The following is a 27640-nucleotide window of genomic DNA, read 5'->3' as shown; positions in this document are numbered from 1 at the left end:
GCATCTGTCTGTCTGACTAGCTGTCTTGCTATCCATCTTTCTTTCTTTCTGACTAGATGTCTGTCTGTCTGTCTGACTCATATACAGTCTATGGTCTGACTAAATGTCTTCCTACAGCCTTCTATTTGACTATCTGTCCGGATGTCTGTCTTGTGGTCTCTTTCTTTCTGACTAGCTGTCTGTCTAATTAACTTGCTCTCTGTCTGTCTTACTAGCGTCCTTGCTATCCATCTTTCTTATTGACTAACGCTCTGTCTAGCTGACTAGCTTGCTCTCTGTCTGCCTGTGTCTGTCTGACTAGCTGTGTTGCTATTTGTCTGACTAGCTGTGTTGCTATTTTCCTTTCTTGCTGAGTATCTTGCTCTGTCTGTCTACCTAGCTGTCATGCTATCTATCTGTCTTTCTTATTGACTAGCTGTCTGTCTCACACGCTGTCTTGCTAACAATCTTTCTTTCTTTCTCACTAGCTGTCTGTGTGACTGCCTTGGTCTCTGTCTGATAACTAGCTCTCTGTCTAACTAGCCAGCTTATGTACTGTCTTGCTTTCTAATAAACTATCTGCGCTTTAAGGACATTTCAAGCAGTTTTCCGCTGGTGCAATACAGTTCCATTCATTGAATCATATCTTATCAGGAACTCTTTATGTATGTATGTAACATACTGACCCAGCACAATGCACTATATCTGTAAGTGCTTTGAAAGGGAACCTATGTCTAATGCATGAAGGCTAAGTTTAACAAGGCACTGTTGTTAAGAAATAATGGGTGGGCATACCAGTTCTAAGAAAATAGTCTTTTTTAAGTCTGCTAAATTAGTTGCTACAAAGTTGGCATTATTGACATTTGCGCTTGTGTTATACTGTTTAACTCTGCACTCGTTTAATTAAAGAATGTAGCTGCTAATTAGATCCTCATCACAGAACAGTCAAAATACCCGTTGTGCCTGCCTGGAAGCATTACTACAGTGACCCACACCACTGCCTAGAGAGAACTACTGTCTGTGCACAGTATTTAAAGAGACAGTGAATGATAACTTGAGAGGTGAGTAGAGAGAAATTGCTGCAATATTTCATTTAGTTTACTTAGAGAGTGTGTGTGTGTGTGTGTGTGTGTGTGTGTGTGTGTGTGTGTGTGTGTGTGTGTGGAAGAAAGAGAGTGAATGAGTAATTTAACACATTGCCTAAGATATATGTAATCAGTGTTTACTTTATCAAACTTCAGTTGTATTTATTTTCTATTTAAGCTATTGTGTTAAAATGTTCAGCGCTGTTGCCAATACAATACATGGGTTTTATATATCCTACTTGAACTAAAAGATGAACATGTTTTTCTCTCTTTTCATTCAACAAAAGAAGCTAAAGTTCAGATGTTCTGTAAAACACAAGCAGCCATACAAGAACTTTTCCTAAACAAAATAGTTTGACATTTTTTTGATTGAACAAACAAGACAAACAAAATTTTGATTGAAATGATCAAAATACATATTTGTATTTATATTACAAATCTGAGACTGGATGCCAGCTTGATAGTTTCTGATACTTGATTTAACTGACATATTTCAGTCAATACCAAAAAGATACTGAGGTTCAATAACTAGGTTCATGGTTTCTTGTAGTGGTAAATTTGTTGTGCAACCGGGACAACACACCCACACTGGTGCTTTCAGTTGGTCTGGCTGATTAGATGTCTTTTCAGTTTTAGTTTTGTTGGAGAATACCCTGTGGATTTGCTCAGGTAGATAAAGTCTGTACGCCTAAACGATTCACAAAGGTGTTTCATCTTAACATGCAACAAAGTCTGGAACAGGAGAGTCAGGAAGATGTCAGTCAAGTACAGTGTGTACTCACTCACGTAAATCCGAGAAGAGGTGTAATAAAATAATATTAAAAAAAACCTTGTGTAAATGTAGCACTATTTGTATGGCATTATAAGACTTGAATTTATGTATTTAGAGACTTGAACAGGAACAGGGTTAAAATGCTTACAACTTATGAAAATACCTTCTTATACAAAGGGACTTTTCTTAAAATAAGTGAGACTACATGTTGAGTTAAGGAAGCCTTCCTCATACAGTAGAATGCAGAGAAATAGCAAATAGTTTAAATGCCCAGTCAAGAGTATAACACACCCACACATCTATAAATATCTCAGTAGTTTAGTAGCAAAAGAACTTTACATCTATACTAAGTGTTCTGCTAATTGTCCACAAAGTTCAGACTAAACACGAAGAAGCAGCTTTTCATTATTATGCTGCACATACTTTGACTGCACTTAAAACCTTTAAAAACTGACCTCATGCCTTCGACAAGCATCCACACTGTCATCCACCTTATAAATAAATCCTGAGCTATACAGCCTATTTTTTTTTTATCTAAATTGTTTTAATGATAATAATTTGGATTTTGCTTTTTGCATTTTTTGGCATTTCCGTCCACTTGTTTATATGCGTATTTTTAATTTGCACATAAAAAAAATACAAGTTAGTTTGTAAAGTTAGCTCACCTAATCATAACCTGAGGGAGAAAGAGTGAAAAAGTGTGCAACATTTAATTTGACAGCATTTGGTCCAGTACTTTTAATTTATTCAGCCAGAGGTCCAGCATGCTGCTTAATAACAGTAAATTTAAAATCGAATATGTTTCACCACGTGTGTGTTGGCAGAAAACTTTGAGAAACTGTTTGACCAATTGATTTAAATTCCATTCATTAATTTCCCTAATGATGTGCAGCAAGTTAAAAACAAAGGCATTTACTTTAGGTGAGTAAAAACATTCAGAATGGATGATCATTATCATAATTGTTTGTTTAGCTTTCCACTTGTGGATTGACTGAAATGTACTGAACACAGTACATATATAGTTTCTCCAACAGATAATGATAATACCTTTCCCATCATTGCTTCAAACACATGCTGTCAGATCAGTGATAATCCAACAGCAGAAATGAGATTATGTGACTTTACTCACAGCACAGGACCCCAGCCTTCCTGTGTCCTCTCTTCAGCTCTCGGTCTATGTTTAGCACAAAAAGGGCAGGGAGTACAATACTGTGACATCAACTTCACTCAGAGAAGTAACTTTCATAATGTAATTACTCCCACAATACTCCGCAAATATGATGTCATAATAGTTGATCATAGGGCTGTCGCTTGTTATTTTTGGCCCTTTTTTTAACAATCATATTAGTCTATATATAAAGCTTGAGAATAAAACATATGACTCAATGGCTGATCACAGTCAGACAGTGAGACCTTACTGAACCATTAAATAGCAGTTACAGTAATATTTTGAACTGCATAATCTTATCAGTGTTGCCAAGGAATGTCATTTTCCCCCTCAGCCTTAATCAGATTTACAGATTGACTGTGACTATGACAAACCACTGTGCTGATCAGAGCATTCAATCTGTGCATCTCCACCTAGCGTAATGTATAACAGAAAGATGGGAGGCTTTGATTCTTTCAGAGATTGGAAAGATTATCTCGTTCAATGATTTTTTAAACCTGATATTAACACTCATACCAAATTGAACAGCCTGTCGGAAAGGACATTTAATTTACAAATTCATTAGAAGCATGATTGCTATATGGAGGCCATCTTTATGGAACAGTACAGTAAAGAAGGTGTGAACTTTGTGTGACGGATTTATCTATCATGTTTTTTTAATCCTTTGTTTTTGCATGTTGAGAGCAACACCGGGATCTGCTGTAGGAGAGCACAGGGTTAGTTTTGTGTTTTATTACAGCTTAAACAGCTGGCTTCCCTGACCTTAGGAGCATAGTGTAGCTCAGTAAAATGAAGTGTGTCAGGGAAGGTGATTCATTCCAGTCTCCTCCAATGCATCAGTTGCATAAAAGGCACATTATGTAAACAACTTCTAAGGCTTCACCTCTTCAAGTTCCATTTGTCATTGTACATTTTCAACACATAATTTGATTCTCTCTTGTGAGAGAGCGTGTTCCATAATGTCTTTCACAAGTAACAGAAATACCCTTATTCTTACGCTATTGTAGCTCCATAAGAATCAGGACATTGTATTATGACTATGTGAATCATCATTATGTGGTGTTGCCTTTTGTGCCTTAAGGCAAATGAGAGAGAACAAAATATATGATAATCTTAAACAACCCATTGCTACCTAAAAGACTCCTTATGCCTTCTAAGATTCAGCTTTTCCTTTTTAGTTTAGTCTCTTTTTGTTTCTTTCTTTGTTTCTCTTCCCTTCATTCTGTCTTTCTTTCTCATCGGTAACAGTTTTTTTTTTCTTTTTTCTTTTTTTTTTTACAGCCAATACTGTTTTGCTTCCCTCAAACAATTCTATTTTGCAGATTTCAGCCATGCTCTCTGACACTGCTGAAGAGTAGTCTATTGTCTCAACATTTTGTTTGAAAAGGACAAAACCTACCGCATGTTAAGGCCACAAACGTTCATCTCTCCCACTGAAAAACAAACTTGACGGCAAACTGTCACTTTGCCGTCAAGGATCATGCAGCCCCTTGTGCTTTGTGGGCATTCTTCTCAAACCAAACAGAGGGCTCAGACATGAAATGAAACTTTCATACACAAACAAATGTCTGCTGTTGTCTTTTAGCTGCATTTAAATAACATTGACTGAATCCGCAGCTGTGGGTTGAGTTCCTGCGGTGAATCGAAAGACGTGGTTTTATTGTTTCATTTCATTTCATATCTGACTATGACCAAAGACAACCCAGGTTCATGCTCTCTTCTCCGCCTGGTTTTCAAACGCAACCATGTCTTTCAATAGACACCGTTCAGCAGAATGGCTGCAAATCGAATAAGTCAGTCATGCCATGCTTTGTTTTAAATCTGCACACACACACACACACACACACACACACACACGCACACACGCACATGTGCCTATCTACCTGGCCCACACCTGCTCAGACAGTAAGCTACTGACAACACCTTGAATCCAAGTTGGGAATCATCTCTCACTGTTCAACCACTTGAAATTTGACTTAAACACTTTGCATTCACCTCTTAAACAAAAATGACCTGCTCTGTTCTATTAATTCTATCAAATTATTTCAAATGATGGCTTTAGGATGATAATATCAATCTGTTGGTTGGTCCACCACTTTGGTCCAGACTGAAATACAGTGGAATCAGCTTAGTGATAACAGTACAAGTGATCAAACACTTCTATGGAACAAAAAGCTTGGGACAGAATAATTTGCACACGAATGCTGTTTAAATAATTCATTTATATTAATCAAGTAGCCAGTCTGCTTACAGTGTTCATTTAGGGTCTTTTCATACATGACAACATATGGAAATAAAATGTTTTACAAATACGTTTGTTTTTAAATTTAGAAATGCACTAAAACCACTGCCAGGCTGTGGCTTAGTAGCCTATTTGCACTACTGACATTACAGTATTTGTAAACAACACAATACTGTATTAGGCAATAACAAAATTATAATTGAACGAAAGTAAGCTATATTTTGCTTACTGTATAGTGTATTTGAATTATACACAATACTTTAATTAAATTTATACTTTTAAAAGCATTTGAAATAGCTGCACTGTATTTTGAAATGGTCAAAAAAATTGTAGATAGCAAAGCTGTCTGTTTCTTTACTTTATATCCATGTAATAAATTTACAAATATCAATTAGATGGTAATCTGCATGACAAATAAAGAAAAAGAAAATAAATCGGTTATAATAATCATCAATTTGACCCAAACAGATGTGTTCACAAGGTTTCAATTATATATCAACAACTATTGGATGAGTTTTGTAACCACGGTAGTCATCCCTTTTCATACACAAAGGTGCTAGCATGGCTGTAGACTCTTAGTCTTGTTTTAAAAGCTTGTGATATGTTATCTGTATGCCTTTGTAAATGCCATTTAAGGTGTGCTTACACAGTACACACAGCTGTGTTGATGTGAAAGGAAGCCAGCTATTGATCCTGTGAGGGTGGACAGTGGGAAGACTATCTACAAACAAAAGCTTCTGTAAAATTGCCTTGTCATTTTATCATAACAAGGAGAGCATAAAAGGCAACTGAGGCACGATTATTGGAAATCTTAAAGAATGGTCGATTTTCTCAGTAGGCTCCTTGGCAGGTCTGTCTCAGTTAACGTGCGCTTAGTAATCACTGTGGAGCAGCTACATCTGTCTCTGCCCACCCTGTGGTGACTGGCTTTCTGTTAGAGGAGGAGAGAATTAGGCTGGGATTAGGTGTGAGATTGATTAAACTGCTTTTGGTCCCAAGTAGGAGGTGGTTCCTAACGTAGAAAGTGCATTTATAACACAGGCAGGATCTGAACGTGGACAAACACAAAGGATATCTCCTGCAGAGTTTGTAGCAAGTCAGTAATGTGTAATGTGAGGGTTGGGGTGAGTGACAGATCTGAGACAATGAAGCAAGCCCTGTAGAGCAGTGAAAACGCTTCTGTGTGATGACATACTCTTTCATACACTTCTTATTGCGTTACTTTATTTCACTGAATTAATGCTACATTTAGGTCCATACAGTCTATAATACTGCCAACTAACTTGTCTGGTAATTTCAAAGGGAGTGAGTGTACAGGTGACCTTCAGTTAATTAGTTTTTCATATGAATAGATAGAAAGAGAAGATCTCAGAGAAAGTAGAGAAGGGTGTAAATGAAGAGAAACTACAATAATCTGGAGAATATTTTTAGCTGTGTTTGCAGTATATATATGCAGTATATGCACCAGTCAGGGAATAGTCTTACACTTGATAGTTGTCAGTATTAAATCTCATCTGGATTCACCATGAACTATTGAAAAAATGTTACTATCACTACTATCATAGTAGGAAATTATAGGAAGTAGAAATATACAAATATTGTTTATAGATGTTTTTCCATTATTCTCCTAACTAACAAATGTTGATTACCAGTTTGAAATGAATAAATAAATCCTAAGAATAAGAAAGTGTAAAATAATTGGTAGGACCTCATTTGCATTCTGTGTTGATGTTCCACAATCAGGTAGACAAAAAGTAGTTTTCTAAACCTCCCTTATTTTAAATTTCAAAAAAGAAATTACTAGAAATTTAACCCTACTATCTTTTGCAGGGCTGTTTTTTTTTTTTTTTTTTTGTAAATTAAGTTTTTATTCTATCCCATTTGTATCATCCCAATAGCGTGTCAGCTAAACTTAAGGGCAATTAATTATATTCCCCTCTTGGACTAATACTCGCATGGCAGTTTTGTAAGCCAAAAATGCAATCACTGGACAGTATCTTTGAGTCCATTCACCAGGCCTGGACTGAGATAATTCAGTCCGGGAACTGTAATTCCTGCCCAGCCCACTCTGCACATTGGGACCAGACTCTTTTATTGGAACCATTTTGTTGACAGTGCTTTCATTCAGTTTTTACAGTCAACAAAAGAAAGTGATGCTATATAGTCATGCCTACCAAAAGTATAATAGTTAACAGCAGATGGACCACAGTTAAAAGACAATAATAGATGTGGACCTTCTGTGTCCTAACAATGCATAAAAGCATGGCTCAGTAGTGATCATTTTAATTTCATTAGGCTCAACAGAGACCACAGTAAATGTTTAGAAAATCATTTACCCCTTTTCATATAGCAGAAAAACACATCTGTAAATAAATATAATATCTTTGCTGTTGCACAATTTAACCTCAATAAAAACACCAGTTACGAATTTATTCAGCACACTAATGCCATCCAGTACTATGGTAATTTTTGAGGCCATGTTGCATTTACATTTATTCCTTAAGCGTTTATCCACAGCAACTTACATTTGAGGAAAAACATACAAGAATCAGTAAAGTAAGAGATCTACAAGCAACTAGAGAGAGAGAGAGAGAGAGACATTAATTTCACCTGTTATTCCTGTACTCCGCTGTGTGTGTGTGTGTGTGTGTTTTAAGACACCCCCATGCCTCTAAGACTCACATTTCACTTTTTATGCCTGCATGCTGGCGATAGCTGTAGGCATTATGTTTTCCAGTTGTCCGTCTGTCCCACTCCCGTGAATGCAATATCTCAAGACCACCTTGAGGGAATTTCTTGAAATTTTACAGAAACGTCCACTTGGACTCAATGATGAACTGAGTAGAACTTGGTGGTTAGATTGTGAACATTCACAGTTGGTTTGACTCAAAGATCACAGGTCAAAATATTTTTTTAGCCATTATTTAAGAATTAATTTGAATTCTGAATTTTGAGTGTCTTCAGAATCACGTGACTGCAAATAACGTAGCACACCCAGCTAATCATGATCCAGTGAGTGGGTGAGTTTGACCTACAGCTCATAGAGAGGCTTCACATTGAAAAATGCCAGGAGAAAACAAAAGCACCACATTGTAGATATACTCTATAAGAAATCCATTTTTACATAGTAATCAAGTACATGTGTACCTGTTTGGCCAATACATAATAATCCTTTAGTAATCAGTTCAACAATGTATATTATTTGTTTCATTTAGAATTTCAACTCTGCCCTGATTCCTGGGGTAAATCATTTGGCCTTGCCACTATGAATGGCCAGTCTATACCTGCCTTTCACACCAAAAGAAGTCATTTAATCACTGGCCACTACACTGCCATGGTGTTTGGCATGGTGTTAGAATGAAATGAGTTCTTCTTCACCTACAGGAGTGTTTCTCTTTTTACATGGTTTTGGGTTTGTTTAGTGTTATTTACTGTTTTATTTAGTTGAGCCCTTCCTCATGTGCCACTTTACTTTGTGTCTTCCCGCTCTGTGTTTTAGGTCATGTTTTTCCTTGTCATTCATTTTTCTGTTTTTTTTCCTGTTTTACTTTATTTTCCTCTCACCTTCACTTCATGTCTCTGGTTTTCCCGCTTGTTTGATCATTTGCTCCACCCTTACTGTTTCCATCTGCGCCTTGTTAATCAACCACCCCCTCTTTTATATTTAAAGGTTCAGTGTGTAAGTTTTAGTGGCATCTAGTCTTCTGTGAAATAGCTGAGAGTTGCGAGTCAAAAATCAGGTTTCTTTACATTGGTATATTAAGAAATTATATGGACCCAAATGCAGACAATACTAGAGGAGGTGCAGTTCAGAAAATATTTATTAACTCAAAACTTAACTTAACTTAAACAGGCTTCCACAGTAGCTCGAGGCAAGAGTCCAAACAAAGGTAATTCCAACAGAAACATAATCCACAGTCAAAATCCAAAAACAAGGAACCAAAGTACTATCCAAAGGGAAGATCCAAAAACAGAGAACACAGCACAGGAGAACACTCAACCAAAACGAGGACATCACAACTACTGAACACAACAGAGGACAATATACAGGTGCTGGTCGTATAATTAGAATATCATCAAAAAGTTGATTTATTTCAGTAATTCCATTCAAAAAGTGAAACTTGTATAATCTATACATTCATTCCACACAGACTGATATATTTCAAGTGTTCATTCCTTTTAAGTTTGATTATAACCAAAATCAGTATCTCAGAAAATTAGAATATTGTGAAAAGGTTCAATATTGAAGACACCTGGTGCCACACTCTAATCAATTAATTAATTCAAAACACCTGCAAAGGCCTTTAAATGGTCTCTCAGTCTAGTTCTGTAGGCTACACAACCATGGGGAAGACTGCTGACTTGACAGCTGTCAAAGACGACCATTGACACCTTGCACAAGGAGGGCAAGACAGAAAAGGTCATTGCTAAAGAGGCTGGCTGTTCACAGAGCTCTGTGTCCAAGCACATTAATAGAGATGCGAAGGGAAGGAAAAGATGTGGTAGAAAAAAGTGTACAAGCAATGGGGATAACCGCATCCTGGAGAGGATTGTGAAACAAAACCCATTCAAAAATGTGGGGGAGATTCACAAAGAGTGGACTGCAGCTGGAGTCAGTGCTTCAAGGACCACCACACACAGACGTATGCAAGACGCATTCCTTGTGTCAAGCCACTCTTGAACAAGACACAGCGTCAGAAGCGTCTCGCAAAGACAAAAAGGACTGGACTGCTGCTGAGTGGTCCAAAGTTATGTTCTCTGATGAAAGTAAATTTTGCATTTCCTTTAGAAATCAAGGTCCCAGACTCTGGAGGAAGAGAGGAGAGGCACAGAATCCACGTTGCTTGAAGTCAAGTGTAAAGTTTCCACAGTCAGTGATGGTTTGGGGCGCCATGTCATCTACTGGTGTTGGTCCACTGTGTTTTCTGAGGTCCAAGGTCAATACAGCCGCCTACCAGGAAGTTTTAGAGCACTTCATGCTTCCTGCTGCTGACCAACTTTATGGAGATGCAGATATCATTTTCCAACAGGACTTGGCACCTGCACACAGTGCCAAAGCTACCAGTACCTGGTTTAAAGACCATGGTATCCCTGTTCTTAATTGGCCAGCAGACTCGCCTGACCTTAACCCTATAGAAAATCTATGGGGTATTGTAACTTTTTTATGATATTCTAATTATATAACCAGCACCTGTATACACAGGCAAACGAGCAGTTAGGGGAGCACAGCTGAAACATGTCAGATAATCAACATCAGGAACAAAGCTAGACAAGGACACATGAGAACAGAACACTACAAAATATAACAGGAAGAAAAGCATATGGAAACACACAAGGACAGATGAAAAACTGCAAAATCAGAGCATGGACAGAGAGAGGACCAAACAGGAGACAGGACTACACTAAAACATGGAGACATAAGACTAAGGACTAAAACACAGACCTAAAACACTAAAGTACACAGATCAGGAAAAACACTAAACATGAACTAAACAGGACTAAGAACTAAGGCAAAGAACTAAAACGGAGGACTAAGAACTAAGATAAGAGACAAGACAGACACTAAGAAAACTTAAACATGTGAATGAACAAAAGAAAAAACTACATGACAAGATCAAAGCTCATAGAAACACAGAACCCAAAAACAGACTTAAACAGCAAAGACATGAACACAAAACCACACTCCTAACATTGTCAGGTGAGGATCAAGGCTCGCTTTGCTTAACCTTTCCTCTGGTCCTCTGGGCGATGATAATGATTTAAACGTTTTTTTCCCGCCGTTTTAACCCCGAAACCCGCCGATGTTGTTGCTCCGAGTCTAAGCGGGCGCCATCTTGATTATTGCGCAATACCTGCAAGCTGCCTGCCTGCTGTCGTCTTTTCTGCAGAGAGGAAACATGCCACTTGAGAACATACGGTGTTTTTGCCATTTTGTGGCCGATCTGTTGGAGATATATAGACATGCAGGGTATCAAATGAAAGGTCTGCTCAAGCCAGATCGATTGATACCCGGAGCATCCCCCATCACTGTGGGATGTTCCGTTCTAAATCTACAGGCCTGTAAATCATGGATATGCTTTTGGTGACAGGAATGTTGATGAATACTCCTGTTTTTATCAATATTTCAATGTTTTGTCATTTGGAAATAGGTTGTATGGACTGAAAAAGTGTTTTAAAGATATCTATCAATAAAAGTCAGCATTTTAACAATAAATATTGCCAAAATATGGAAATTCGCCTGGTATATTTTAAAATGTTGTATGATAACTGTATTTTAGTTTATTTTCATCAGATTTACAGTTACAATTGCATTCTAGGTGTATTAGAAGATATTCAGTTGCATTAAAAGCTAACTCAGGATGGTTTTGATGGTTTATTGCATCAAAATATAGCTTTTTTTACCAGGCGAGGCTAAAAATCTCAGATTTTTTCTTTATTGCATCTCCATGTAGTCTGTAAAAGTAAAATAAATATATTAATACACAATGGATTCATATTCCTTAGCTTCTGACTTTTCAAAGGAGACCAGAATTATGCATCTAGGCCAAATGGTTGAGGAGTTATTCCTGATTCATTTTGGGTATGTAATTTTAGGCGTTTATTCTGGAAAAAGGGGTCTGTTTTCATCAGGTTAATTAATTAGATAAGCAATCTGCAAATATTACCATAAAAAAAAAAACATATATATATATATATATATATAATATATTTTGCCAGTATTTATGTATTTATTTTGGATTGTGCTAATCCCTGCACCAGTTTGCATTTGTTTGCCTTGATTGGGACTCAAGCCTGCCTCTTCACTACGTAAGCCCTTTCACCTTTGATTTTCTTAGTTTTTTTGCCTGTGTGTCCTGCATTTGGTCCAAACCCCTGGTTTTCCTGTGTCTATGCTTCGCCTACTGTGACATATTGAGTTTGTCTCCCCTGCCTAGTACATAACACATAATGTACACACATTCAGCCAGAGAAAGACTGATTATGCATGCGCACATACCCTCATCTAATTATTTCAAAATGGCTACATGTCTTCTGATCACAGATCAGAAGGACCTAAGTATGATTAGAAGACAAAACTTTCACTTAATGTATTGTGAAAATATCTCTCTCTCTGCATACTATTGACCCACTTTATCCCACAGATATTTTCTCAAGTTCCCTAATATGCTGCCAGTGTGTGGCAGGGGTGTTTTATTTTGTTTATTAAAAATGGGTAGTAAAAAAACATTAAAAAGTCCAACTGAAATTTTATAAACACAATTTTGTAGCACAAATCCTCTCTGGTTCAACTGCTAATTCCTGTTACTTACTTAGACGGGCTGGTACATAATGAGCAGCTAATTTGTCTGCTTTTCTTCTCTTCACATTTGTTATGGGAAGAATTTTCTACTCTTTGCTTTTCACCAAGAGGTCCTCATTTGGTGTTAATTGCACTGCTCATTGTCATACAGCGAAACAGTGAACTTTGGGATGCATGTAGTTGTAAAATGATTGAAAGTGAAAATTAGTTTGTGAAAATTGCTACAAACAGATAAGAATGGGCCTGACTTTACCCAAGACTGTTAGCATGAGGAGTATAATAGAAGGATATAAGATTAAATGACAAATATCAGTTTTGAGCTGTTGAACTGTATCATGACAAATTTACTGCTGTATGGATGTGATGTACAGGCCTCATATCTTGCCATGAGACATAATTTGTTTTATTCAAATAGTTAATATAGTCATATTTACCTTTTTTTATTTTCCTACAACTATTGTGTTAACAGAGTCCAGATACAGTCAGTAAAGAGAGGGTGGATTAAAACTGAAGCAGGAATTTCTCACTTTCTGCTTTCTCTCTGTGTCACTGCAATTGCTCTTTTGGCCTATATTGCATGTAATTAACTGATGTTATTGTTGCAAGAATAACTGATTGCCTTAACAGACTCATCTCAGTTTTGAGTAAACAGTCTGGTAGCATAGCCATTTCTCAGGCTTTTCCGCTTGGATTGCAACACAGCTTGACAGCTCAGTAAAAACCTCTGAGCCCTTTGATCATGATATGCTCATTTCTGGATTGCTCCAATCCAACTCCCGCTTTACTTACAACTTGAGTAAGATGGAGCTGAAAAGGTTGTTAGAGCATGGGTGTTTCTCAGTCTACCTTGATCTATCTTTCCTGTAATAGATACATACTGTTACGCAAAGGATATGTAAGGCACAGAGAGAAACCAAGAATACTGAGTAAGTTGCCATGTTTCAGAGCAGGATGCTGATATAAGAGGTGCAAAAAATGGTTAAGTTTTGATATCTAAAACTTTCAGAAGCAGATTTGTATTCAGAAATGACGCTCGGGTAAACATGTCCAGAAATCAGACCTTCAGTTCTACATTAATCCTCTTTTCTGCAGCCCTGTACATGGCTGACATGGTTGCCCTGTGGAAAAGCCTGCTATGTGTTTGGAACGCTGGCTTTGAAGTCCAATGTTTCTATCAGGGTTCTAGAGTAGTTATCGCATGGTAGCGTTCCCTCTGCTTTTCGGAAGGGATTAAAAACTTGTTTTTTACAAGATGTTTTCTTGTATTTTCCCATTTGAGAAATACAAGGTTTTCATTCAGCAGTAACATTACAGTATGTTACTACTGAATATAGTTCTTGTCTTTTTTTGATTAGATGATCTCCTGCTTCTTTTTAAAAGGAATAAGTAAGCCTCTAGGTAGATGCATTTGTGTTTAAAACCTCTGTGAAGGTTCATCTCATTTATGCAGGTTGTACAACATTCATGTTAAGGTGCTCATAGACATCATGGTGTTAATAATGATCCAAAATGTTTTCAGTACCTGACACTCCATACTGGTCAGCAGAGTTGACTAAGCCTCTTGGATAAGTACTAAAATGTCTTGTTCATTTGTGTGTATGAGTTAGTAATGTGTTTGCTTATTGAGTCATCAATAGTTATCCCTTTTATAGCATCGGGGTTTGGTATACCAGAGAAAAGAGCAGACTAAATATGAAATCAGGTCCTGTGTAGTCCATAGTCTGCAGCTGAATGTTGTGTATAGAAAATAGTGTAGCCAAAATTAATTGCAGTGATCCAGTCGTGGAACAGGAGGGAAGGAACCATGATTAACTTACAAATTGTGTTTGTACTCTAACAAAAGGAGGGATTTCTCAGAGGTTGAGGTTTTGCCTATTGTATCCAAAGCAATACCACCAGGGGTAATTGTTTCAATTTAGAGACAAAGAAAGCAAAGAGGTGTATGTGTTTGTGTGCGTTTGTGTGTGTGTGTGTTTGGAAGGAAAAGAGTTTTCAAGGAATGTTGCAGTAAGAGTTTGGCGACGTTTCAACATGATGAATGATTTAATTTCATGTCTTGTTCTGCCCTTTGAACATTTATATTCTGCGAGTACTTTTTTTTATTTTTTATATTAGTTCCCCAAAAAAATTACAATACAGTGACTGCATGAAAAATCGAAAATTGCATCAAATTCTTTATGACTTGCTTCATATGTTACTTATTTATATTGCTATTTCACTTTCCCCTGAGGTATAGACTAAGACGGGGGCAACACTAATATCTTGCTTCGCTGCTCAGACCAGATCAAAAGCTGTCTTATTAGCCTAATTTCCAGTTTTTGACCCAAGCATCTAAAAACGGTGTGCCGCCATCACTTCAAATAATGACCACACACCTCTACAGTATGATATTATAGGCTTGTGTGTTGTGCATTTATGCAGCTAAATGTATGTTTATGCCTCTGTATATTATGTATATTATCTGTTCTCAGTACTAAAACACTAGAGCACTCAATGACTCACCAAACCTCCAGAGATGCAACAAGGGAAAACCCACCCACCCATCCACACACACACACCCACACACACACCACACACACCCATTGTGGATGTAAAAAGAGGCCTGGTCATAGAGTTTTTGCCAAACCTGTCTTAATAATGCGGCATGACTTGGCACATGCTGGACTGCTGCTCCCCCCTGTGACTGCTGGGATTGGTGTGCTTATTGTGAGCCCTCTGCTGCACATCACCTTTGGTTTGTGTGTGCGGCTCAGGCTTCTGAGTGGTTTCCTGTACAGTGAACACACATACACACGTAGATCTCTGGGGACAGCAACATCTGCCTGCAGTTTTATATCATGTAAACCCCAGGAAACCGATAGACAGGAGAGCTTGTTGCGTTTTGTCACGCTTCAGATCAGGAGCAAAGAACAAAAACTGCCTTGAAGCCTTTGGAATGATGCCTGAAAATATAGACTGCATGTGCAGGTGTTGAAAGGACAGGTTGTTTACCCACAATTCTGATTAAATGCCCAGGGAATACAGTAGGCTACTGTATTACATAGTGTTGTTCTTTTTGTGTTTGACTCCCCCCGTCACCCATTCTCTATTGTTCTTTCTCCTCCAGATATCCGGGGTTTGCAAACCTTTATGGACCAGGCATCTCGGCTGGGTCTGGATGTTTCCTTGCAGAGGGTGGACCGCAACGTCAGCCGAGTCTTTACTGACCTCTTCAACACGATGCGCACTGAGGAGCTCAACCGGTACCGGGACACCCTACGGCGGGCCGTGTTGCTCATGAGCCCCCGAGGTGCACAGGTTTTCATCCACCAGGTAGGCTACATTGCTGAGAATTTTCTTTGTCAAGGGCTCAGCAACACAAGCAGAGAGACAGTGAAAGGGCCAGACAGAAAACGAGCATTTATTCAATAAAGATGATGAACCATGAATGGAAACACATTTTCCTGGCACCTCTAATCTGATAACTGATCAAACATTTCACAGTGTCAACTGTAGTAAATGAAAAACAAAACAAAAAAATGAGTAATATGTGATGAATCCCTTAGTTTACATTGCCACTAAGACCACACTAGCGACCTTGATAAAACTGATGAAACAAGATGCAACCACACCCCGTGTGGAGTTCTGACAAAACCTAAAGCAGATGGCAGGGATCAGACTGAGACGTGCTTGGCCTTTGCTATTGAGCTGGCCAGAAGAAAACCTAATTTCAGGTGCCAATATTCAGCATAAAATATTTCAAATATTTACAGTAAGTATTTCTACAGTGAAACATTCATTCAACCTTCACTGCACTGCCAGCGAAGGGAGTTTTGTTTACTGTACTGATCAGCAGCACTGCATATAACCCCAGGCAAAGTTCAAACAAACTCAGTGTGTAGCCACCGGGGATTTGCATGTTGGCTCATACTATATGTTGGAAGCTTTTACTAACCTCTCCTCTATTTTCTCCTTCCACATCATGTTTGCTAATTATGGCAGCTGGAATCAGGAGAACATGTAGATATGACTTTCTGTGTCCATGGCTGACCTAAACACCAGTAAACTAAAAATAATTGGGGTAGATGTTATCATAACAAGATGTTATGTTCTCCTCACTAAGGGCAGCCAGAGGTGTAAGATTTTCCTTTAATCATCTGTAGGGGTTTTACTCATGATAACCGCTTGGTCAAACCCTGTTGAATAATTATGCACTGTAGTGCTTCAGCATGATTGAAGAACAGACTCTCATGGCATTGGCAGTGTTGGAGACAGTGAAAAATATGGCAACATAAAAGCGAGCTGAGTGGCTTGTTCTGCCCAGCAAACACGTTACAGTCTGACACTTAATCTTCCGCTCATCTGGCAAGGACAGTGAAACACTGATAAAATATTGAGATTCTCCAACTCAAATGAAAAGTTTAGACCTCAAGTACAGGCCAATTGACAAAGGGTTGTTTTAACGTTTGTTGATAAAAGGTACACACCCTGTTTGTTATTGCCCTGTGAATATATATTGTAGACGGTAATGCAGATAATTAAAAGGCTGGTCATCTTATGATATGTGAAATAGTCCATTTATAGTTAATAAGTATTAGCATTTCTCATTTTAGCCTATACTTTGCATATTATTATCAACATATTACATATTAATTACTGCTTAAAATGTTATCCAATGTTTCCTTTTTAGTGAGTTTTCATTTAAATTATCTTGTTGCCAGGACACTGAGACAGGTTTTGCTCTCAGTGGAGACCCTCACATTTCCTGTAATATAACTTTCCATGAAAGAAAGATTAAACTTTATGACATTTCTATAGGCCACCAAAAGTATACTTATCCATCTTACTTAGTGAAGATGAGTTAGCGTCACAGTATTAATGGAAGGAATTACAAAAGCAGTGATATATTGAATGCTTTATAAAAGGAATATAAAATGTCCAAATTTCATATTTTTATTGCATGTGGAGCTCACTTGCATTTAAAGATCACTGGAGGATAAGAGAGCATGTGACAGTACTGTGCTGTACTGTATGTGCTGCAATCGCCTCAATAACTGATTTATTGTTTTGAAACCTTAAAAAAAACAAATGACATATAGGCCTACAGTATATATGTGATTGTTTTTATGTCTCAAAGCGTTTACTCTCAGTGGACTTAATTTTATCTCTGCGAATCCCCAATCTACTGCAGTGACTCATTTCATCTTCCACATCTTTTAGCTTTCTTCTATCTATTATGAGAAAATACGGTAGCAAAAAGCTGAACTAACTGTAGGTCAAGAACTTCACTTGTATTCCAATTAGCTTTGTGTAAATATTCCACTATTAATCTAAAAGCTGATGCACTTATAGACAAATAAATCAGTGCACAGGTTGTGAATACACCAAGCCTTTCAAGTTTCATTAATGACATACTGCTTTGATCTTTTTCTGTACTCCAATGAATTCTGTTTTAGTACACACACACATGCACACAAACTGCTGTAGACATCTTTTCTTCTCATAATATTGCATTTAATCTTGCCAATTTTATTCTTTATCATTCCTTATACAATTAACATGAGGCATCTTGGGGACTAAGAAATAAGCACAGCTTCACATTCAGCACAGCTCCCAAATGCTCCTGTGAATATGTTAATATATTAGAAGTGATGGAGATTTGTAAATTCATCAAAGCTTCATTAATACCTTAGTAACTGTTGTCACGGAGTGTACCAACTCCCCACCAGAGGTACTGGGGGAGAAAATGTAAATATGCTAATATCTAAATGGAGAATGATGGCGATGCCTTTGAGAGTTAAGTACTCATGAACTGTTTCAGCATGAGAGAAAAAACTAAAGTTGTCATGGTGACTAAAAGTCGACAGAATGCAGGATCAAAAATTCTTTTCATGATGGTAATGTAAATGTTAAGTTTAGATGTGGTTAATTAGGGGGCTTAATGTTATTAGTGGCCTCGACAATTTGTGCAAGGTGTGACAAAATGCATTAATTCAGTGCATAAGTGTTGTTGGTGAAACTATTTGAAGTTGATCAGGTATATCAGTGTAGCAGTTCTGTTTACCACTGAGACCTGGTCTGTGTCCCGCTTTTTCCTGAATTCTTCATCTGTGTGTTTCAGAGTTTGTTCAGCTCTTTTTTTACTTCCTCTCTTCCATTCTGCTCTACTCCATGCTTATTCATTATTCATACCTAATTAAATGAATAGGTTTTCAAAGAGACACAAAATGACCACAAAGAGACCCAAAACAGCAACAGAGAAGCAAACGGCAACAAAGATACAAAATGACTACAAAGATGCCACAAACCAAAAAGAGACTCAAGATGATTACACAGAACCACAAAACGACCACAAAGAGATGCAAAACGACCCATGAAGAGGTGCAAAACAACTACAAACAATGCTGGCGTGTGTCTGGGGTGGGGCATCTTGTGCATGTCTGTGCCCAGGGGCCCATTTTTTTATAATGTGTCCATGGCTACTTATTCCTCTACAAGGACAGATGGGGATGAGGGGAAAATGTCCCAGCATGCATCAGGCAAGTGAAGGATTTGTTAGGCCTATAGTTCATCAAATGACTAATAAAGCTAGACCATATTAATAACTTTAATTTCAAGTTCTTAATTCACCTGACTAACATTAAAAGACAAAAAGTGTGTTGGCAAAGTCATCCTAAATCACATATTCCTTTATGTTTAATTCTGATGATGCTCTACTTCCTTGAGTAACACATTCCGTCACAAGTCACTTCTACAGTCTACTCTCAGGCCACAGTCATTTCTCATACTGTGAACAAGATGCATATGTAATTGACAGTGTCTGTGGTTTTATGCTGAAATTCTGGGCTCATGTTTTCCCCCGTCCAGACAGTTGCCATCTCATCTCTCGTTCACTTTGGCCATGAGAGGATGTAGCGTCTTCTGTCAGCTTCAGTGCCGCCTCGTTCCTGACACCCAAATACTCTCTGTTCCCTTCATGATAGGGGAACTTCACTTGAGTCACGCGAGCCTTTTAGAGAGACATAAAGTGGAATTTTAAGCTTTCAACTGTCCCATTTCTACGTCCTTGGGTTGTATTAGTGAGCATTTGCTAAATCACTTACATAAAATTATGCACATTCAGGTACAAAAACTTGACACATTTTATGAGTTACCAAAGTCACTCTCCAATTAATTGTCAACCGTGCAGCTCCAAGCTATATATCTTGAAGACACCCAAATTAGATTTTTGGCTCCCTGTGTTCTGGCTTTGGGAGATAGTCATTCATTTTCACCAACATTGATTAAAATGCTTTAAGCAATTTAAGTACCTGTACTGAATATGAATTCTGAAAACATGACGGTAGTTTTTTAGGTACCATAGGTACCGATCCAACACGTGAAAAAGGGCGACAAGTGCGGCTGCAGTGACAGCTACGCTTTCTTTGAGACTGCTGGCATCGCTGTGTAGCCTAGCCAACAATGTTCTATACGATGTTTGCAACGGCTAAACGCTAAAGGCTACAGGGTTTAAGCTAACGTAATATAACTATAGCTCGTAGTAGTAGGCTACTGTCCTCAACATTTAGTCAGGCATCTGTCATCAAAACATTAGCGTTTTAAATAAATATTTCCAGTCTAATGGTGTGTGTGTGTGTGTGTGTGTGTGTGTGTGTGTGTAACCTTTGCTGTTTTCTTACAGTCATTGAGCCATAGCTGCAGTTTTCCTTTCACCCATATCATTTTTATTTATTAGCCTACTTGAAGGCAACATGTCACTATTGTTTTTTGTAATATCAAATGTTTTTATTAATTTAAGGAGTGTATGTGGAAGTACACAGGAGTTACTGTTTTTTGCCGTGGTATCAAATTGGGAATCAAGAATCGTGGTACTGGTATTGCCTACTAAATATCTGGTATTTTGACATCCCTATGGGAAATACCCTGAAAGCGTCATTCAAATCGACCACTAGGGCACACTTAAAATGTAAAAAAATGGCCGTGGCATAACAGAAATCAGAGCATAAATCAGTTGGCATGCCGGCTCTGCAGGCCATTTGATGGATAAGTGAGGTATGCCTCCTGTGCGGCAGCTACAACAAGCTACAAGAGTGACAAGGACTGCTGCCTGCTGCCAGGGAACGTGAGTGGGACGAAGAGATGCTGCACCGGGTGGCAGGAGGGTGAAGAGAGGATGGCAGGAACAGAGGGGGCACAAATAAGAGGCATACAAAGGCAGGGATAGAAAAAAAGGACTGAGGGAGATGGATGTTGGGAGGAAAGGTCAAAGATGAGAAAGATGCGGAGCTACAAAGGGCTCTTCCAACATAATAAACCACCTGTGTATGAAACAGTAATGGGTGAAATCTAATGGATGAGATGGCAGTGAAGACAAAAGAGATGAGTGCTGAGAGGCTGGAGCTAAGTATGGTATCTGACAGACAGTACCTATTTAAGAAGGAAGGACTTTAAAACCAGTGGAAAAAGATGGCTGCTGTTTTCAGAGATAATTAAGGGATGGATTTTGACAGGTATACATTTTTTAATCTGTTGCACATCTAATGTGGAAAAGATGAAAACTTGTTCAGAAGTTTATTAAAAGTTTCTCCCACCATGACAGGTAAAATGAACTGTGCTGTAAGGAGATGCAGTGTGTTTTCCTTTAAAAAAAACAAAAAAAACAAATCAGCTAACACTAAATTGTACCTTGTTTACTCCCCTTGTCACTCTCTTTAAATGTGATTGAAAAAACTCAGTGTACGATCATCTGATTTTAAAATTCTGACATATTGCACAGAAAAGCTCATAATTATCATCATGTAAATTTGGTAAAGCCACTCAAATTTAATATTAACACCTGCCTGACTAATTGCAAATTGCATCGCTTATTTTTGAGTCATTTTTGTGCAGGAATAAAAAAAATGTCAGAACTTGTGGCTCAACCGTGGCAGAATATACTGTATTATACACTACCTGTCTTTGAGAGTAAATATTATCCTAATTTGTATCATTACTATGTCACAAAACCTCCAACTGAAACACAGATAACCTGAAACTGTCACTACATGATAAAAATGTGAAACCCTGAATAAAAGCTAAAATGATTAAAGTGAGACAGATGAACCTGCTAGACTGGAGGGAGTGGAATACCACATTTTCCTCAAGCCTTATTTTAAGTTTTAGCTGGTTCTCTTTGGTATTTTGCTTTTTCCTCAATCTGCCACTTTATGGACCATCTCTGCCAACCAAATTCCAAATTCCAATGTTTTGTTCAACATCCAAATATTTCTTTCAAAAGGAAGCTGGCATCACTGATCAAATGTACTGGAGCTGTTTGTGTACTCTTTCAAGGTCATTTCTTCTATTCAGCAGAACTGTGGCATGAAACCTACTTTAATTTGCTAGCTCTCTCAGAAGAACTTCACACGAGTTCAACAAATCTGGCTTGATGATAGTATTTCAGAATATAATTCCATCTTCCATCTCTTTTGTCCACTCGTTTCAAAAACTTCACACCTAACAGTGAAACTTCAAGTTACCTCTTTTCTAAATGACAACAAAAGCACAGACGGGCTTTTAGAACACATCTGTGTACCCATTACACTGCATGGCAGACAAGGTTGCGGCGTCTGAAACAGAGTCACTCGTCACAACCTCTGGTCACAACTTGAGACCATGAATTGCTGATTAAAAATGGACCCTTGTGACACTTGAGCGTAAGATGTAAAAAACACATTTGGCCTTGCTGGAAATGGTATTTTGATGCCAAGGACTCTTCCGTCTTATTGTCACAAGCGCATGTGGACGGTGATTTAAAAGTGGCCCGAGTTGACATGCCATTATGGGGTGCTTTGGAAAAAGACAGCAATGATGGCTTTTCTTGCTTGGGGAATTCAGTAACAGCTTGTGGGGCACAACACACACACGGACATGCACATTAAAGACACTTCACCCACACCATATAGCTCTTGACAGTAAGCTCTTACTTTGTAACATTTCTGTGTCCTTCACAGTTGTTTTGTCAAAGTGTGTCCCAGGTTGAAAACACTGTGGGGAGTATTGAAGATTGTGTCGACTTTAATGTGGCAGGGTGCATTTATGTTTTTTTTTGTTTTTTTTTATAAATGTTCCAATAATAGATGGCAGACTTACAAAAGGTGTAAAAAATCATTTGCTCAGTGCCATGCCATGTTGTCAGTCCAAAAGTAACTTCTAATTTTATTCAGCACTTTAAGTTGTTATTAAACCGTAGAGAAGGTCTAAGACCATGTTCCTCCTACAACACTTCTCAGCAGCAACAGCTAATATCTGCTGTGTCTAGATCTTCATTTGTTGTGCCCAGTACATTTTCTTTGCACACGTTTTCCCGTTCTTATTGTTGCCCCATTTTTTTTCTATGTCTGAAGCACAACTTGCTATACTATTACATCAAAAACAATCACAGTCATTAGATTCTTATAGCTCTGCTAATTGTCCCTGGTCAGTTTTTTTCCTCTCTCTCTCATTGTCATTTTAAAAAATATTCCTGCAACCAACACAGTTGTGTCTTGGCACCTGGACTTCTCCTCTCCCTCAGACGGAATAAAGCCGGCCATGACCTGGAAGTGTTTATCCCAGCATGACTCATTAACCTGACACAGAGAGCATGGTGTTGGTGCAGGGGAGCGTAGTGCTGGCACAAACAACATCCTTTGCCTTCATGCACACACACACACACACACACACACACACACACACACACACACACACACACACACACACACACACACACACACACACACACACACACACACACACAGAGAAGGGTGCCCAAACACATGCACACCTTCACTGCGTCACCCCTCATTCCTTCCCCAGATCCATCACTGCCAGTTCCGTCTACACCCCCTCCCTTAGTGCTAATGAGTGAGGCCAGGTATAATTACAAAGCTCCAGAAGTACTTTTCAGCCTGTATTTTTTTTAATGCCGTAGAAAAACACTCTTGCAGCCACCCAGAAGATTCAATTAGACTGGCCCAGAATACAAATGAAGGCGACCGTGGGTTGAGTGACATCATTTGGAATCAGAGGCTGGGAGAGTTTATGGAGGTGAAACAAACAAAGAAACCCATTAGGGATGGCCAATACTTAGTAGGGGGAGTGCAGGTAAAGTTTTAAATAGAGGACATTGTGTGAGAGATTACACAGTATCAGGATTATCTGTACTGTATAAACAGACAACGGGTGCAGTCTGGGAATTTAATCTTGTTTACTGATTGCGTGATTATTTAGATGAATATCTTCTTCAGTTGACGGGAGAAGTCCCCATTTTGGTTCAGTCATGTTACATCTTAAACACAATAGCTGCCATATAATGTCCCAATTTAAAAGCTAGGGCAGTTTCTAAAAAACTGCATTTGTGCACTAATCTATAAATAATTATAAACTACTGTATACACTTCCTGAAATGGAATTCATACAGTATGTATTTGCTATTGAGCATCTTTTCAATGTTTGAATTGAATTCCTAGGTTTTGTAAAATGGTTTGTGTCTAAAGGCCAACCAAGGACTGTGGATAAAAATAAGTGCTAGCTAATAGCTCACTGCATGTTTATAAAAAGTGTCAAATTTCACAACCCATGATACAGCTACACTTGCTGGTTTTGTTAGTGCCCTAAAATATCCCCAATTTTTTCTCAATACCTCAAATTCTTCTCTGTAATGGGCCAAGTGTCATTACCATGGAGCATAGACAAACTGGTGCACACAGAAAGCTGCTAAAACTAAACTCCTGCACACTGTTGTCTTGAAACTCAACTGTGACCTAGGAGGGGGATTTAAAGGGGCTATTGATGCTGAAACAAAACACTTTACTTCAAGGAGGGTTGTCAAATGGCTCAATTCCATAAAAATAGTCTTCAAAATCTGTGCAGCAAGGTATCATGTATTTAAGCTTCAAGTTTTAAACTGGATCCTACATTTTCCATAATTGAGTTCAGTAGCATCTTTTGATATACCAGCCAATGTCCCTGTCTTTCATACTCTACATCCCTGGTTTGTGACAGGCTCTGTTATACATTTGGTTTTCCAGACTCAACCTTGGTTACATCATCTGGGTTATTTTCTCAGACTTGCCAAAGCTCCTCTAGAGCCACAGAAGACATTATACATTGTATGTTTTTTAGCAGGCTGAAGAGTCCTCCCATCTCTAGTAAACTCATGCTGATTTTTGTTTACTTTTAATAGTGTTGTGGTGTGGGGACAGAGTGGACCCAAACACAGGTTTTATTGAAGGGGAAAAGGGGTTGAGGGACTGGAGGTGAGGGAGAGGCGGACGCCGGGGAAACCCTGGCACAGGGAACCGAGGAGACGGAGACAAGGGAGTCGGGGCACTGGGGACCGAGGCATGGGGAGGAGCCGGGAGGACTCCATGGAAGAGGTCTGAGGGGAGAGGGCAGGGTGGCAAGCCCAGCTGATGGAACAGAGGACGGAGGTGAGTGAACCTGAAGGGGAGACAGACAGGGTTAGACATTTGGGAAACAAAGCATGCAGAATACGCAAGAGCTTGAGTGGTGAAGGAGCAACGACAATCAAGCAGGGATTGACTGGAGAACCGGGGTAGAAGTACTGTCAGAGGAGGCTGACTGCAGGCAAGAGGTGGCTGACGAGATGCAGGTGCGGGTTGTTGGCTGGGCTCAGGAGAGCACACGCAGGGGAGGAGACAAAGGCAGGCATAGTACAGGAAAACAGAGTCACAAGCAAAAGGAGAAAAGCAGGACACTCACAGTCAGCTGGGCTGCCACCACAACAGGGCCCCCCCAATGGCCGCCTCTAGGCGGGCCTTCCAGTTGGCCGGGAGGACTCAGCAGACGTCCGTTGGGGGGAGTCGCACTAGGATCCAGCTGGCGGGGTCTAGGGTCCAAAACAAGGGACTTCGAGAGGGGGACAGGGCTGGGGAATATAAATAAAATCAGGCGAGTGGGCAGGGCAGAACTGAGGGACCAGGGAGTTCAGACGGGTGTCCCAAGGGCAGAGGGACCCCCAAGGGCGGAGCAGGGGAACCGGGGAGTTCAGGTGGACAGCCCGGAGGTCGAGATCCTGAGCTAAGGTCCACGGGGGGCTGAGCAGAGGCCGGCGGAGAAGGCATAACCTCTCCGGAGGTCGGGCTAAGGGGCAACTGGGATGAGGGCGAGACCTCTCCAGAGGCCGGGGAGTAATGCTGAAGGCCAGCAGCGAGACAGTAGTAGGGGAAATCAGGGACGGGTCTGCTGGGCTGAGGGCCGGCGCCGAAGCGGTAGCAGGGGGAACCAGCTGGCCAGCGGCGCTGGCAGGCTGGGAGAGACAGGTTGGGGGCTAGCAGGCCCCATGTTAAGCCCAGCATGAGGAGCACTGAGGGAGTTCAGAGCCGATAGCAGGGATCCTTTGAGAAGGCCCACCTCCCAAGCCAGCCTTGCCACACCAGGAGCATTCAGTAGGCAGGGTTGTTGGTCCAGAGCCTTCTCAAAACGGTCCAGCGCTTCCAGTCTCGTGCCAATCCTCAGTCCTTAATTCATAGAGAAGGTTGTCCATGATGGTTCTCACCTTGCGCAGATCTTCTGGCGAAGGGCGACGCAGACACCAGCAGGGGAGGCAGGCGCATGTTCGGGACTCCTTCACGAGTGGAGGGGATATGGCGTGGACGAAGCTAGCGTCCGAAGGGGGGACAAGATCCCTCAAATGAGGTTCAGCCACCAAAAGCTTTCAAGACAGACAGGGTTAGTCACAAGGGAAACAAAGCACAGGGAAACAAAAATGACATGCAACAGCTTGAGTGGTGAAGGAGCAACGACGATCAAGCAGGGGTTGATTGGAGAACCGGGGTAGAAGTACTGTAGGCTGATTGCTGGCAGGTGTGGCAGGCAGAGGAGGTGGCTGACGAGATGCAGGTGCGGGTCGTTGGCTGGGCTCAAGAGCGGAGGGAGAGAGAGAGGGAGAGCACACGCAGGGGAGGAGACAAAGGGAGGCAGGCAGAGTACAGGAAAACACCAGGGGAAAACAGAATCACAAGCAAAAGGAGAAATAAACAGGACACTCACCGTCAGCCGGGCTGCCACCACAACATAAAGGGCATCTTTAAATAACTGAATAAGAGCCAAATACATCTATCCAACACACAAAGTCATGTATAAACGTCATCTAGTCACCAGTCATCCAGTTACCGGGATGGAGTCTTCAGAACACTGTAACCTCAGTGATCATCTGTTGAAGGTCGGAGGTGAAGAGGTGCGTGGAGTTTATCTAGCTTACTGTCCGCTGGCGTTGCTCCCTCCTGGCTTAACGCTCCCACCTCTGGACCCCTGTCCTCTCCCTCTGACCCTCACTGCTGCTCCTCTATTCCATTTTCCTCCCAAATAACAGCGTGACAAATTGAGCGTGGCAGAAAACGATCTATCATTGTCCTACATCTCATCCTCCTCTGCCCTCTGTTCCCTCCTCTTCTATCTCTCTTTGTCTCTTTTCCCCTTTCTGTCCCTGTTACAGGACATTCCCTCTTTTCCTCTTTGTATTTTTCCCCATCTTAATGGTTTCATGTTTCTCTCTACATGGACACTTTATCTTTCTGCCCTTGCCCCCCCCCCCCCCAACATCATCTTCTTTTTTCTCCTCTCTTATTGCACTGTATACTTTGGTCTATGTCTCCATTTCTCTTCCTCTGTTAACTTTTCATCCTCTCTACAAACTTGATTTGTTCTGTAATATTCTCTTTCTCTATTTGTTATGTCATATCTCTGTTTGTGTTACACACAGATGCATTATGGTATTGATTCATACACTTTACCATCAGTTGTCTTTATTCCCCTGCATTAATTTAGTAAAATGGAGATAGTCACTATAATGAGTACAGTACAGACAATAATAGACCCAAATGTTAGTATTAGATGTGTTGTAGTGTGTCATTTTGTAGCCCTTGTATAACTCCAGTCCCATTCCCGGCTTACAGCAAAACAATTTAGTTGGTGTGACTACATTCAGCAACTCCACGTGATTTTTCTCCATAATAGGCCAATTGTTATTACCATGGAGCGTGGAGGCACTGTAGTGCACACAGAGAAAACATTAAATGCTTTGTGTGATGAATAAGTGGTACAGTTTGACAGGTAATTAATAGATGGCTCC

General features: G+C 39.8%; 1 protein-coding gene and 1 long non-coding RNA gene across 2 annotated transcripts in view; one reads left to right on the top strand and one right to left on the bottom strand.

Annotated features, from left to right (window-relative positions):
- grid1a (glutamate receptor, ionotropic, delta 1a) overlaps positions 1-27640 on the top strand; it is a 260845-nt gene that overhangs the window by 162938 nt on the left and 70267 nt on the right. The window contains exon 4 of the mRNA XM_038737961.1: positions 15653-15858. Coding sequence (XP_038593889.1) covers positions 15653-15858 — 206 coding nt within the window. The remainder of the gene's footprint in view (positions 1-15652; positions 15859-27640) is intronic.
- LOC119917580 lies at positions 24762-26299 on the bottom strand. The gene is made up of 2 exons (XR_005447304.1): positions 25270-26299; positions 24762-24987 (listed from the first exon to the last, which is right to left on the bottom strand). It is a non-coding gene; the product is annotated as an uncharacterized LOC119917580 (long non-coding RNA).

Source organism: Micropterus salmoides, unplaced genomic scaffold (genome assembly GCF_014851395.1).
Source record: "Micropterus salmoides isolate LMB-PRFRI ecotype aquatic unplaced genomic scaffold, ASM1485139v1 Ms_hic_scaffold_22, whole genome shotgun sequence".
In the NCBI taxonomy this organism is placed as follows: domain Eukaryota; kingdom Metazoa; phylum Chordata; class Actinopteri; order Centrarchiformes; family Centrarchidae; genus Micropterus; species Micropterus salmoides.
Note: the sequence above shows the minus strand (reverse complement) of the source record. Positions and strands in the feature narration are given on the sequence as shown.